Source organism: Neolamprologus brichardi, chromosome 23 (assembly GCF_056152115.1).
Source record: "Neolamprologus brichardi isolate AB-2024 chromosome 23, ASM5615211v1, whole genome shotgun sequence".
Classification (NCBI taxonomy): Eukaryota; Metazoa; Chordata; class Actinopteri; order Cichliformes; family Cichlidae; genus Neolamprologus; species Neolamprologus brichardi.
The window spans coordinates 24,883,911-24,898,952 of NC_142125.1; the positions used below are offsets into that span (position 1 = coordinate 24,883,911).

At 41.9% G+C, this 15,042-nt stretch overlaps 1 protein-coding gene across 4 annotated transcripts in view; it reads right to left on the bottom strand.

Annotated features, from left to right (window-relative positions):
- Positions 1–12,538: 12,538 nt before the first annotated feature.
- zeb2b (zinc finger E-box binding homeobox 2b) overlaps positions 12,539–15,042 on the bottom strand; it is a 98,833-nt gene continuing 96,329 nt past the window's right edge. For all 4 annotated transcript variants that reach the window (XM_035908596.2, XM_035908592.2, XM_087835830.1 and 1 more), the window contains exon 10: positions 12,539–14,753. In XM_035908596.2, coding sequence (XP_035764489.1) covers positions 14,179–14,753 — 575 coding nt within the window. In that variant the 3' untranslated portion in view covers positions 12,539–14,178. The remainder of the gene's footprint in view (positions 14,754–15,042) is intronic.

The following is a 15,042-nucleotide window of genomic DNA, read 5'->3' on the forward strand; positions in this document are numbered from 1 at the left end:
TGGCCCACACAACACTTGCCAGAATCCACATCAATGCCAGCTCACGAGTATTAGGCCCGCACTTCAGCCGCAAGTGCCAAAATAAGCCCAGATCTGGCTCAAATGGGTTTTCCTTGTACTCCTATAGTTTTTGCCACATGTTCAATATGAGATGTATCAGCGACCCTAAAGCAACTCACTAGTTTTTGTGGTGGCAGACCTTTTTTCACTTTCCACTGAAATTTCCTCAGTTTTATATCCAAAATTGCCTCAGAATAAAAAAAATAAATCTTGGTTTCCAATAAACTCCATTGGAGAAGAATTTTACAGTAGCACCAGCAGCAGAGAAGCTATTCCAGATCTCGGCAGGAGTGCTGCCATACCATGACTCCGCTGTGCCAAACATGGTGTTTCGGTGGGAGCGAGAGGATAAAACGATAAATGCAAATTAATAAAATTCCATGCAGGGGGTCCTTGCAGAGCTGTCCAACATCACCGCAGTGCACCGAACCCCCTCTGATGGTGAGAGCATTGTTGTCTTTGTGGACGCTCTGCAGCTGCTGTATTCACTGGACGAGGCAGCGATAGCACTCTATTCCCCTCATGCTCACACGGTCACCTCCAGCTCGCATGCAGTTCTGCAGGAAACAACTCCAGCACATCCTAAACAGACACATATATGTCTAAAGGATTTATGTGTAGCGCTTGTGATGGTCCACACTGTATAGTAAAGACTGAAGCTACCTAGTCACTAAGCACTCTGGGAAACGTGGGACATCAACACTTTAAAAATGAGTATTTGAAGATGTCTTTGCCCCTTACACTGCAGGAACACGTTTTTTTTTATATTAATGTTAACAACAAGATCAAGAACAGTGACTTGGAGATGTTAATCACTACAGGAGCATCAGTCTTTAAAGATAAAATTAAAACAGCAGTTCACAACTTTTTTAACCTTGTCAGCGGGAACCCCCGACTCAAATCTGCTCATTTAAATTAATTTTTAAAAATATCTGGATCATGTTCAGCTTACCATTTACTCTTGCTGATTATACTCAACTCAGTATTTACTACTATTATGTTAAGCTACACTGTCAGCTAATATATTTAACAATACTTTTAAACCATTAGTGGTTTTTCTACTATTTAGGCATGCTTTTAGCTAAATATTTAAAGTTTAAAGTGTTTGTTTTTTTATATGTTAGTAATGATTTTAGTTAACCATTTGTCCGATGTGCTTAGCTAACTTTTATTTTGTTTTGTTTTTTTGTTTATTTATGTTGCTGGTTAATAATAGTTTCAACAATTTAAACATGGTTTTTACTACATTTAAATATTTTATTACTTACAATCATTTTATTTTTCTATTCAGATAGTTCTGGGTTTATTACTTTTACTGTAGTTTTAGTGAAACATTTTAACATATGCCTATAAAAGTTTCACATTATACTTTTTTTTTTTTTTTTTTTTTTTTTGCCTGTCCCGTTTGGCTCTTTTGCCATCAGAATTATTGTCTAAAGGCGAAGAAAGATGCCCAATGGATTTTCTTTACCAAATTGACCATCCCAGCTTTGCCGTAATGGTCCATTTGATTCACCTTTTATTATTTATTTTATTTTCACTTGCTGAATACGGGACAGACTTGACTGGGGGAAAGAAAGGGGAGAAAGAAGGAGGGAAAGAAAAACAGTTGAGAAGAGGGACGGGGGAGAAAGGCAAAGAACAAAAACCAACAGAATAAGCAGAAAAAAAAATACATATATTGATCACCTGGATCACCTGTTGAGAAAGAAAAAAGAAAACAAGCAGAAGAAAACGAGAGTAATAGAATAAACAACATCACAATGATATATGGGAATATGACAGTAAATACTAAATATTAAACATTATTGTGCAGCACGTAAGATCGACAGCACAGTGTGCTTTGAGGTAGGAGCCAAAAAGGGTGTAGTTTGTGTGTGTGAGCACCCGTGTGTACACCTGTGAGCATGGACGCGCTTGTTTTTTTTAAAAGGTTCCTTCATGTAATGATCTGCTAGAGGGTGTGGGGGGCCACTGCTCCGTCCTCCAGGGCATGAAGCAGGTATGGAGGAGATCAAAACTCCAGACATCCAGAGGCCCCCAGAACACAAGAGACCAAGGAAGACCAACAGAGGGGCAGCCATGCCACTGTCCCAGAAAGAGCTGAGGAGAGTCCCAGATGAGGGGTCATTCAGCAGCCACGGAGCAGAAGCCAGGGGGGGTTGCAGTGACGTGCCCGTGAGCTCCGCCGGCAGCCAGCTGTGCCTGAGTGACCGAGCCCCAGGCCGAGAGGCCGGGGGCACCCCACCTCCGAAGTGGCCCGAGCGAGCCCCAGGCTCCAGGCCCCGATAAGCAGCCGCCAAGGAGTGAGCCGGTGTGTACCTGGACGCCCATCCCCGGACACAAAGAACCACCAACGCACCGATGTCTGAGGGAGTCCGCCCCCGGCAGGGGAAGTGGTGGGGGGAGATAGGCCTCCAAACCTTGGAGGGCCTGAGATGTCCTCAGAGAGGTGGCGTCTGATACCCAACCTGACATATAGACACAGACATACAGGCACACACAGATACAAACATCCATTCCCACCCTCATGCTCTCATATGCAAATACTCAGCACTCACCCAACGTGGAGACTGCAACTGCACCCAGACCCAGGTGGTGCTACCCTTTTCCCTGCGGTGGGGAGAAGCAGACTGCCCCGACTCCGCAGCAGCAGGGAGGCCCCACATTCCGGACCCCAGTCAGACGGCCAACTCCTCCTCCTAGCCCCCCCGCTCCAGCAGGTCGCAGAGAACGAGGGTGAGAGAAGACTCCTAACCTCCCTCCACCCGCTCATTGTAGTGTTGATGTATGTGTGTTCTAAGGTGCATTTAAAACCCAGGAGGGCATGGAGCTACCTGCCAGAGAGCAGCAGGTAAGCACATAGTCCCTCCTGCTAGCCCTCAATGTCTACGTGTATTTAAAATTGAGAGGTGGGCAACGACACCAGGGGTGAGGTTGTACACCCTGATGGTAATTGGGATTCCGTGTAGCGTGCCCACCCCCAAGATCCTATATGTATGTGTAATGAGAGTGTGAGTAATGTGAATGTCTAAGTTGTGGGATAAAATTGAGGCAGAGGCAGCCAGAAGGGGACAGAGGGGGGGTTACCTCCTCTGCACCCTGGTGACACACCCCTACTCCAAGGCCCTGCATGTGTGGGTGGTTGTGGTGGAGCGGGAAGAGGGAGGCAGCTGGAGATGGGGAGGGAAGGAAGGGAGGGGCAAGTGACCCCTCCCTGGGGCCAGCTCCCCCGCTGACCCCAGTAGGCACCCCTATACTCCGCGACCCGCAAGGGAAGGGGGACCCAGGCCCATCCGAACTGGGGCCCAGTGCAGCGGCGCCGCCCGGCCCCACAGAGCCCGGGACAGTCCACCCAACCCCACCACAGAGAAAACTGCACCCACCTTGTCATCCACTCATCTTCCAGACTACATAAGACAATAGACGCCCAGGCTGAGATCTTCCTCCACCTCTGCTGTATCTCCCCCTCTTGCAGAGAGAGTTCCTGAAGAGAGGAAAGCTCCTGCAAGATGTGACAACCCCCCCCCCCCCCCCCCCCCCCCACCAGTTGAAGAGCCCCCCAGGTGGCTCGACGCACCGGCGGCACCCTGCGCCAGGGCTGGGCCCCCATACACCCACCCGCCCACAACCCCGGCAACACACCAACCAGGACCCAAGCCCCCAAGGCCCGGCCAGGGCCCCAGGCCAGAGCTGGAGCGCCCCCAGAACCTCACGCCCGTCCCGGACCCACCCAGGGGCAGCCAGGCTACCAGGTCAGTAACCCCCGTCCGTCAGCACAGACCCTCCCCTAGCCCTGCTGCACACAGCCACGAGGAAACCGTCACCTAAGAGCCAACAGAGCCCCTAATTGGCCATGACCACTACCCCGGGTTGAGCCACCCAAGGAAGATGCTCCCGGGGAACCCCCTGACGCCCTAAGCCTGACCCTACCCCCACACCAATCACAACGGTGAAGGCGAGACCAAAATATGACCCCCCACCCCCACTAGGTGATGGAGCTGATCAGAGGAGCCCAGAGCGATTGATCTGATGTGGTGGCAGAGGCTGTATCAAGACTAATGTAATCTAATAGATAATTTCTATATTGGTTAGAATTAAGATTGTTTTTATTTTTCCAGTTCATGAGGACTGTTTTCTTGGCTATGCATAGGGCAGTGAAAACCATATGGGCTGTATTCTTTTCTGAAGTGACATTATCTAAGCTGCCCAACAAACACACTAAGGGGGAAGTTGGAATGTTACATTTCAGACACTTTGATAATTATACTCATTATACTTTCCAGCACTAATGTTATTATTTTAGCTGGGTTTAATCAATACTGTTAGCCAACAATTTCAACTGCGTATCTACACTCACCTGTGACTTTGTTTGGTTCACTTGTTGAACTGCTGGTTGATGTAATTATCTAACCAGCCATGTGATTGGTGCATTAGGCATGTAGACATGCTCAAGACGACCTGCTGAAGTTCAAACCGAGCATCAGAATTGGGGAAAAAGGTGATTTTAATGACTTTAAATGTGGCCTGGTTGTTTGTCTGGGTGTTTCAGAAGCTGCTGATCTGCTGGGATTTTCTCACAGAGCATCTCTGAATGCACAAACTAGTCCAGCTTTGAAGCAGATGGGCTATAGTGGCAGCAGAAGACTTAGACATGGATACCAAACTTGTCAGCTAAGAACAGGAAACTGAGGCTTTAATTCCCACGGGCTCACCAAAACTGGACAATAGAAGATAAAATGGTTACCTGGTCCCCTTCAATATTCAGATGGTAGCGTCAGAATTTGAAACATTTATGAATATATTTTAGCATTCCTTTTGCTTTTAGTTTACTCATCTAGTAATTTCTTTAATCAAATGTAAACTCGTTTCAGTTTTATCAGCTTTATGTAATGACCTTTTTTATTTTACATTTGTAGACTATGCATGACTCCTGACTCACTTTTACCTTTGCTGTCTTTTACTTAATTGCTTTTTCGTTTTTGCTTTGTGAAGCATTTTGGACCCATTTTCCAAAATGGCCCATAAATAGCTGAGATATTCTTATGTCCCTGGAATATTTATGCATAATAATCGCAGGCAAAGGAAGCACCAGGCAGCCAAAAAAAAAGAAGACACCAAGTCCAAAAGTAATGCATTAACAGCTCTGCATTAGGCAAGGATGGGTTTCTTTTATCGTCCTCTTCTTCTTCTTCACCTCCTTTTTTCCCCTCCTCTGTAGCACCGCTGGCACCGGACTGCACCACCTGCTCCACAGCTCTTTTCGCTCCAGCCAGAATGAACAGCTGGCTGCTCTTCTGAAGCTCTGATTGGCTAATCCCTGCTGGTCACTTGCGCTTTTCCTCCCTGCGTGTCATTGAACTTTCTCTCGCCGAGTGCCAGGTCCGAGGAGTGTTTTCTCTCTCTCGTCTTTGCCCAGGCCCGTCCTTCATGTGCCCTGCGAATGGTCCGGGTGGCATATGGGGATATGTAAATAATTTAATGAGGTCAAAAGTGTGAGAGTCTCCTCTTTTTTCCCTTCATTCAAACCTTTTTCATGGCATCGATGGTTAAATATGAAACGTGCTTGCTGGGTTGTCAGGAACACCACCTTTACACCTGCTATAACATGCATCTGAATTCACTGGATACTTAATGAAAGCTGCACATGAATGCAAGACCTCCCCCTTCCTCCGCCAGGAAAGTTTCAGATGAAAACAGTGTTCAATACACCTCAAAACACCTCTGAGTTCAGTTGTTTCTAACTTTTTCCATTCAGAGACAAATACAACTCCAATTCCAAAAAAGTTAGGATGCCATTTAAAAGAGCTCGGGATCAAACAACTAACCCTCTGGTAAATAAATGACCTCACCCCACCTCCCAAGACACAGCTACCCTCTACTTTACAGCACCTGTTGTTCCCTGAAACTCTCCCATCCAGGTATAAACCAGACCTGACACTGGTTAGTGTCTGAGATCTGGAGTGCTCAGGGTGATGTGGTTACTCTCCACTGTGGACATTGATAGCTGGAGATCCGATGGCCGAGTAGTCATTATTGTTGTACTTCTTTGAAGTTCGCCAACTGTCCATGCATTCACAAAAACAGGCAGGCACCCGGACAGCCACACGGATCCTCACACTCGCCGTCTGATGATGTATGTCCTTTACACAGGAAGTTGTCATCAACCTCATGCCGATTATGTCCGATCTCTGTTTCTTCACTTGTCAGGCTCACTTGATTTCAACCCCAATAAAACATGATTCTGACTCTTTAATGTTCTGTGCCTCGCCAGATTTGAACCTTTACACCACAGCAATGCTCCACAGAAAATAAAAAGATATTTTTTTAGTGCGTGTGTTCTGAAAGTTTGCTCATAGTTTGCTCAAACTTAAACGAGCTAATCTGACATGGATGCACCTTATTTGGAGCTTTGGGGACTACACAGCCACATTGTCATACTAGTTCTTCTTTACTTGAATTTCAGGTGCATGTCTACTCTTCTTAAGTCTGGATAAATAAAATGACTTAAAACTGTTCTGGACACACCACCGGCTCCAAGAACAGGTCTAGGATCAACATTAAAAAAGACAAGAGGAGGAGATCACATGTAACTTACACAGTTCTAGATTTTTCCACTGAGGGTGGAAAAACTACAAGAAAGGAAGTTGAACCTGTTTACACGGATGCTAAACCTCTCAGTATCCTTTGCTTCACTTATTGGATTGGCTGGTCTTGTACAGCCTCCTCTTCTCCTCATCAAATGCAAAGCTAGCACTGAGTCATATACTCTGAATATTTCAGGGACTAATCTGTTCTCCAGTGGAGCCCAGACTGACTTCAAAATGGAAAAAATGCCCCTCAAATCCTCTGTTGCAACCAAACCTCAAACCTATTTTCATTCACTGGCCTCCGACGTGTTCTGTCATGCTCTATCAGTCATATTTTGTGCATTAAAGCGTGATCTTTTTTTCCCTTACGACTTCATTTCGCTGTTGATGTTTCATGCTCCGGCTCCCTTTTTCCATAATGTAACCCCTCGGCTTCTTAAAGCACATGTATGCGCCGGTTTTGTATTTATAAGCTGGTGTATAAATAGAGTTGATTGACAATCACCTACGGTATTTGACAAATGACCTTTGTGTCTCTCTGAGGATGAGAAATGCAGGTAAATGAGTGAAGACGATGAATAATACAAGACGGACGAGCATTTTTTAAATGCAAAACGAGTCGATTTTACTACTAAGTGTATCTGTGGAGGCAGCAGAGAAGCCCGAGGCAAAATGTACACTTAGCTTTGGTCTATACAAGGCCCAGCACTGAATCATCAGAGCTCAGCTGTCCAAAATACACCACCAATCTGGCCGAGGCATATGGCTGCATGACACTCGTATGAATTACTACTACACGCTTGTGTTGTTGTTTTTCTTCCCTTTTAAATGTTCTATGAGCCGGGTAGTGCTCCCACCACCGTTTTACATGAGAACAGATCAAAATCACTGCCCCGATGCCCGAGAAGAGCGGCCAGACAGGTCTGCTTTTTCAGCTTCTCAACACCAGAGAAAGAGAGAGAGAGACATCCGATCAGGCTCAAGGTTTTCACAGATCAGTCTGAAAGATGTGAAAATGAATATTTGTTGGTGATAAAACTGCATTTAAAGCAGCAGACTTCAAATTTGACATGATAACAATCGGCCATCTTCAGTGACTTATTTTGGGATTTTTAGGCTCTCTTCATAGTGCGTAACTCTGAAGGTCTTTCAATGTTTTTTCTCTGCTTTTTTACTCATTTTCAGTCCAGTCCTGACCATCCTCGTGTGGATGGTTTTGTTTGTTAAGCTATTTTACACTGACCTATAATTCAAGCAAAAGAAAGGCTGATGAACCAGTGTTGTGTGTGTCTACACATGACTGAAATATTAGCAAAGAACCAAGCAGGTACAATAAGGAAGATCTGTAATCACTGGGCTGCCTGCTTTTCTAGCTCTTTACATCTCATGGTATCAAACTCACTGCTGTAGTCCAGTCATCTTCATTCCCACCTGCTACATCCATGCTTTTTACTCTCTGTGGTTGGCATCCACAGTCACACCCCTACTACTGCATAATTTTAAGCCCTGAAACAATTGAAATAGGTAAGTTATTAAAAAACTCAAAACCTGTGCAGTTTTCACAAATTTGGGCTTCAGGTATAGAGATTAAAACTGTTTTCATAACCCTATATAAATGTGTTTATTTCTGCTGTAAAGTTGGACCTTTTAACATGGGAGTCTATGTGGAGAGACTCACTGTAGGAGCCAGCCTCTAGTGGCTGCTAGAGGGACTGCAGCTACTGGAATTATTTTCCTCTCTTATTTTTGATTTATTTGTTTTATGTATTTTTTTCTGTGTGATGTGCAGCTTAAAAATTTAAAAGGAGCAAATTTCAATTTTCTGTCAAAACATATTTATAGAAAACACACACACACGAACATACAGAAACACACAGACAGAAAAAAATCAATTCAGGGCACCATCATGCAGCTTGATTGCAATTAAAAGCTGTCCTCCTCTGGGCCCACGGCTAATAGTATGAGACAGTATTGATCAGTAAATGTAAGAGTAGACTGGATCAACATCAGTGTCAGTCAATATTTAAGAGTGACAGCGGGAATTCATACAGAAGGAAGAAAAGCGCAGGAGCTGGATGGCAGACACACTTCAGAAATCACCGGATTCTAATGTAAACAGAAGTGGAAAACTCATCTTCTGTCTTTTGCACCTTTTCCCTGTTTTATTTTCCTCTACACCGTCTAATAAGTTGAAATCCTGTCATTTCTTTCCTCTGTTTCCAATTCACTCTCTGCCTCCTTTACTTTAGGGTTGCAGGAATGTTTCATCACTCCCATCTCGACCTTTGACCTTCCCCATTAGTGGCTTGTGAAGTCAGAGAGTGGTGAACGCAGTCTTGTATGCAAGTCTAATAGATGTAAAATGCAGAAGTAGAGGAAGGTTGAAAATTTCTCCCTTAATGATAGTGATATACTCCAGAGGATTCCCTCCTCACCCGCTCATTTTTCCGCATGCGTAATTGTCCAGGCGGTTCACGGCACATTATCAAATTCATCAGCTAATCATTTAAGACCCCCTCTTTTATCTGCAAGAAGGTCCACGCATGATCCGATGGCGTGCCGATCGATAGGAAAATCGGGATATGCAAAGCGCGTTCTGATGTTTGGCATCGCTCAACCTTTGGCGCTTTTATCTCTGCCTTTTGATGTTGCTTTTAATCTGCATAACGCCGCGTGAGTGGATGATAGAAGCGAGCATCTCCTCCACTGGAGAGGACTCCTCCGATGGAGTCCACCTGTCAGGGCAGAGGGAAGTTTCGAAAAAAGAGATTCAGGAAATGAGGAGCTGATTTTTGGTTAGGGGAGAAAAAAAAATGTCAGAAAACGGTGGAAAAATGCAGGTCACGGGTTCAACATGAAACCCTCACATGTCTTCTTCAGTCTCGCCACAAGTCCAAACCCAAGAAATCTTTAATGTCATGATAGAAAACAAACAAATGCTTACATCTGGCATCCTTGAACCATAATTGCAGTGTTTGTTTTTGTTATATCTAATTATAATGTTGAATAGATACTTGCAAATGCTTTAATTTGAAATTGGTAGCTTTATTTTGAAAGGAGAAATTGAGTCAATTATTGTTTACAGATCTTTGTAATGTGCCTAAAAAGGTAAAGCCATTTCTTATGTTCGACACGAAATAACCTAGTTGGAAAATGGTAGCTCCACATTAGATTTGGCAGATTTTTAAATGTAATTGTTTTAACACGAGATATCATTCCTGACGCAGTCCCAAAGGGATTTCCATCTCTCTTCCTGGATCAAACTAGGATCTTTCACTTGTTAGGTGACAAGGAAGACCACCCTGCAAAGAACCTCCGGCTAAAGAACCACATTAAGACAGTTAAAATTTGTTGGCAGCTCTGATTTGGACAAACTTGTACTTTAATTGTTTAAGCAGATTGCAGGATTGCTCAAGTTTTGACAATCAAGAACGTATGACTAATAGAAGATTATGTAATTTCACAACTTTTATATACTCACACGTTCAAGAAGCTTTAAAAGAGCTTCTGATTAACCCCGTCCATTGTCTCCATTAAAAATAAATGCTGTCTTGTGCATACAAATAAATATTAAAGGAATAAGTCAGGTAAAGACACACGTTTCATCAAAGAAAAAGTTTAGTAATTTACCAAAACAGCTGATCACTGTATAATAATGAGTTTACACTCAGCCAAAATGAAGTAGTGCATTTAGACTATTTATAAGTACTATTTTCAGTAGCAGATTAATACATATGTTATTCTGTAGGCAGTGAATTTCATTATTAGTCGTTTTTTGGTCTTTCTGTTGAATTTTATGTTTATCAGTTTGATAGGGTTTAAACCCCGGGTGTCAAAAATAAGGCCTGGGGGCCAGAATCGGCCCAGCAAAGGCTTTGGAAAATGGGATGAATTTTAAGTTTTTACTCTATTTTCTAAGGTTTTACAACTTTTATCTTCTTATAAACACTTCCTTCATGTCCATTCACACTACACCAAAGTAAACAATTAATAGATAAACAATTAAAAGGCAGAAAGTTCCTTTTTTTTCACTAGCTGTTATAAAAATGTTCGATTTTTAGAGATGTTTCACTGTAAAACATTATAAAAAATCGAGGTCACAGGTTTCATGTCCAATGTGACACTTTTAAATCTGAATGACATTTGTTATTTAATGCTGGTAGAACAAAGACAGCAGAGAATTTTAGTCATCAGCTCCTAACATTTGATATTTGAAATAATCCTCACAAAACCATAAAAATCGCAGGTCCCAGGATCTCAGAGTCCAATGTGAAGCCTTTAAATGTCTCGGTTATTCTTCCCAAGTGTCAACACCCCAAATCTCTTAGGTTTAGTGTGAATATTAAGATAGTTGAACCCAATCTAAAGATGATACTTTCTTCCTTAAATGTACTTTCAGCAACTCCGATCAGCTCAAGGTGCTTTAATGTTATGTTGTCATACTTCAAAATAAAAATCACAAAAAAGTTTCTTTACATTTAAAAGTGTCTTCTCTTTTTATCTAGTGTTATTTCATTGATTTTGACAGTTTTGTGAAGCCTTTAAAGTAATCTGGGAATGCAGTTGCATTTTCTTTTTGTTAATATTGGTTTTTAATTGAAAATCACATATAGAATATATAGAACTAACCTTTATTCCAAAAATGTGGGGAAACAGCAAAAGATGCTTTTAAATCACACATCTATTCTAGCTGAAAGCTATCTGTATATAGTAAAGAATATAGTTAAAGGCTCAATAAACACCATATTTTAATACTGTAATACAAAAACTTCAAAATGTGTTTTTATTTAAACTATTCGTGCTTTTTCAATAATCAGTGTTGATACTGAATGATACACACAGCATTTTTATTACTGTCATCACTGTAGCTTCTCAGCTGCTTCACTATAACAGGAGGAAGAGGGGGATTTATTATGAACTATTAAATACTATCATACAATCTCATACTTCAAAATGAGTTTTAAATAAAACCTTTAAGGGTTTTAAATCCTTTAAATGTGTCTTTGAGTTTTCTTGTAGTAGCTTTTAATCAGTTATTAAGCGGAGGTGGTGTATTTATTTAGAATTATCAGGGATAAGTTGGATCGGTGCATGCTAGATCCTTCAGTTAGTCGGATCAATTCAGTGAAACAACAAGCAGTTTATCAAAAATGTCATGCGTCAAAATAAAAGCTTCAAATATGCTTTAAAAACCTTTAAATGTGTCTTCGCCTTGTGTTTTCTTGCCTTAAACCAGCCTTTAAATAAGTAGTAGTCGTAGGTTTGCTCTGGTGTACATTTGGTCCTCCAATCAGTGGGAGCAACTCAGTGAAACAAAGCAAATCATTTTCATTCTTAAACTTGCTGACAGCTACATAAGTATGTTATCTGCTTTCAGCAATTTGCTCAAGATGCTTTAATTAAAATGTTCAAATGTCATTTGTTTCAAAAGAAAAGTTTGATGATTTTAGTATTTTTTAAAGGTTTTAAAAAGCTTCACTTTGTGTTTTCTTGTCTAAATTAATAATTTGTTTTATATGTACAGCATTTTTTAACCTGCAAAAGAACACTTCCAGAACAGCTGGACACAGCACATTTCAGCAAATTCAGTAAAAACAGGATGAGACTCTTTTCATTGGCAGATTGATTCACATCTAGTTTCCCAGTGACTGGAATCAAAGTTTTAGTCATTTAATGTGATTTATTAAGAAACTAATATAGAATATTTTTGGCTTTATTGTTTAAAACTTGATTGGTCGTGGCATTTATGTTGTTTTCTCATCTTAAAATAGTGATAATAAGCAGGAGGGCTGGGCTCAGTTGACTTTAATCCATCTGAAAAGAAAGACTTCATCGTGACGACGCCAAGCACACCTCACCGTTTGTGAACAAACACGAAGCCCCGAGGGTTTGGTACTCTGTAATTTGGCTACTTTTATTCGAGCAGGGTCATTTTCAAGAGAAATTACAAATTAAGAATTCAATAATACTTTTACAAAGACATTTCAGGAAAGATTCTTCTTCAGTCATGATATCATACATAGTATTTAACAGTCCCTCTTCATTTTTTTTAGCTTAAAAAAAGAAACAAAGATGAAGAAAGTGGAATTTTTCAGTCGAAAATACAGTGTTTTCACAATTGTATAAAAGTTCCCAAATTTGGAATTTTCCAGTAGCTGGAAAATAAAGGAAAAAAAATAAAAATAAAATAAGATTAAACTTCGCATTTCACAATGTTTCAAAACACAATAAATGCTCTCTTTACGTAAAATTTGCCCCTATGATCGACACCATGTTCCTTTTTACTAAAATATATCTATATATTGAAGAACTATAGTACTGTACACAACAGTATGAAATAAATAAAATTAGGAAATATAAAATGGGCCACATAAATAATGTTTTCTTTTCAACCTACAAATAAATGAAATGCAATTTGTTGTTTTCAAAAAAAAAGAGGAAAAAATGGTTTGGTGTAATACTGACAAAGAAAAGAGGTGAGAAAACATTGCACAACATAATGTAAACTAAGGAACTGCTGCCTATAATACTGACACGGGTGCTTCAAAGAACAACGGTGAACCATTTCATCAATACTGAAGCTGGTGAAAAAAAGTAACCTTCCTTTTACACAATACGAGGGTGGCACTTGCAGAAAACACACAGGTTAAAAGGTTTGCATATAAGGCTTCTTTTTTCTTATCAAAAACACCTTACAAAGGCTTCGTCCTTCATTTTTTTTTTGACCCTCCCCAAAAGACAACATCTGTCCGTAAAACTGTATTTTCCCTTAAAATGAAGGTCTCTTTTTAAAAAAAATAATAAAGAAACGAACAAAAAAATAAACAGGGGGGGAAAAAGCTCCTTCACACAGTCTTTGAATTTTAATTCCTTCATTTGATTCAAGAGGCCTAAAACAGTGTGGCTGGAGATGAAAACTAAAGACGACACCGTAGGTAGGTTGGTGATAACAAAGGTAATACCGAAGGACTGTAGTAGTGCAGATACTACTGCTCTTTTTCCAACACTGTATAAATATATACATAGGCAATACTTTTTATTATTTTTGTTCATGATTATAGAAGCGGAGTGCAATTTGTACAAGTCACTAGTTGTGCTATAAATACTATGGAACACAGGGGTTTTTATTTGAGGAGGTTAGCACCACACATATTTTTAGGCCTTAGTACTGTACATTTTTTGAAATGTATTCATTTATTCATTGTTCGGTTTGCATAATGCAGCTTATTTCACAAACCCAAGCCTCCCCCTTTCCCCTTCAATGCCTCCTTCTTCCTCCTCCTCCTCCTCTTCCGGATTGATATTTGAGTCCACGTTGAGGAGTCCGTCAAGCTTCCCGGAAGCTTCAGGCACGTGCACGTACAGCTTAAAACACGGCGTTTTAAACCGAGCAGGTAAGAATACTTGAACCGAAAAGAGAGAAACTTAAAAACTTTTTTTCTTTTCTTTTCTTTTGTTTTTTTTTTTTCATTAGTTTTTCTTTTTTTAAACTTCTAAAGATGGGAAGCTTCTGAAGTGTCGCCGCCGATTACACGCCATCCTCCATTGCGTCCTCGTGATCCGATTTGGTTTCCGTTTTGCCGTCCAGCGAGCTATCGTCCATCGAGTGCTCTCCGTTCTCCTCCTCGTCCCTCAACGTGTCCGGGTCCGTGTCCATGCTCTTGCTCTCCTCCTCCTCCTCCTCAAACTCGTCGTCCCTCCGTCCGATCTTTGCGTACGTTCCATCCACTTCCTTTCGCCCTGCATCTCTGATCCCTCCGTTCACCACGTCATGCCTCAGGATAGCCTCTCGCTCCGCCAGCTCCGGGTAACCCTGAGGAGTCATGCCCTGCAAGTACGCCCTGCTCATGAGCAGCTCGGTGGGCTCCAGGTGGCCCTTCTCGCGGGCCTCCCTCTCTGCGGCCTCCCGCTCCTCGGCCTCCCGCTTGCAGTAGGAGTAGCGGTGGTTCATGTGCTGCGAGTATGAGCCCGAGTGCGAGAACCTCTTCCCGCACTTGTCGCATTGGTAAGGTTTCTCCCCCGAGTGCAGTCTGGAGTGCTCGATGAGATGGTGTTTGTGTTTGAAGGCTTTCTTGCAGATCTGGCACTGGTGCGGCCTCTTGCCTGCGGAGACACAAAGCAGAGAAAAAACGAAAGGGACGTGAGAGGCGTCCTGCAGCCACAGCAAATCAAACACACACACACACACACACACACACACAAGTCAGAATCAAAGCAAAGTATTGAGGAAAAACTCTGATGAACTGGATGGCATGGAGTAAAAATGACATCACCGAGCATTAAATCCAACTTACGACTTTGGGCTATTTGTTTATTCAAATTGGGAGCACGATGAGAAAAGCGTGCTCGCATTCACGGGCCTACATTATGGAAATTCCCCTCCTGTGGTTGA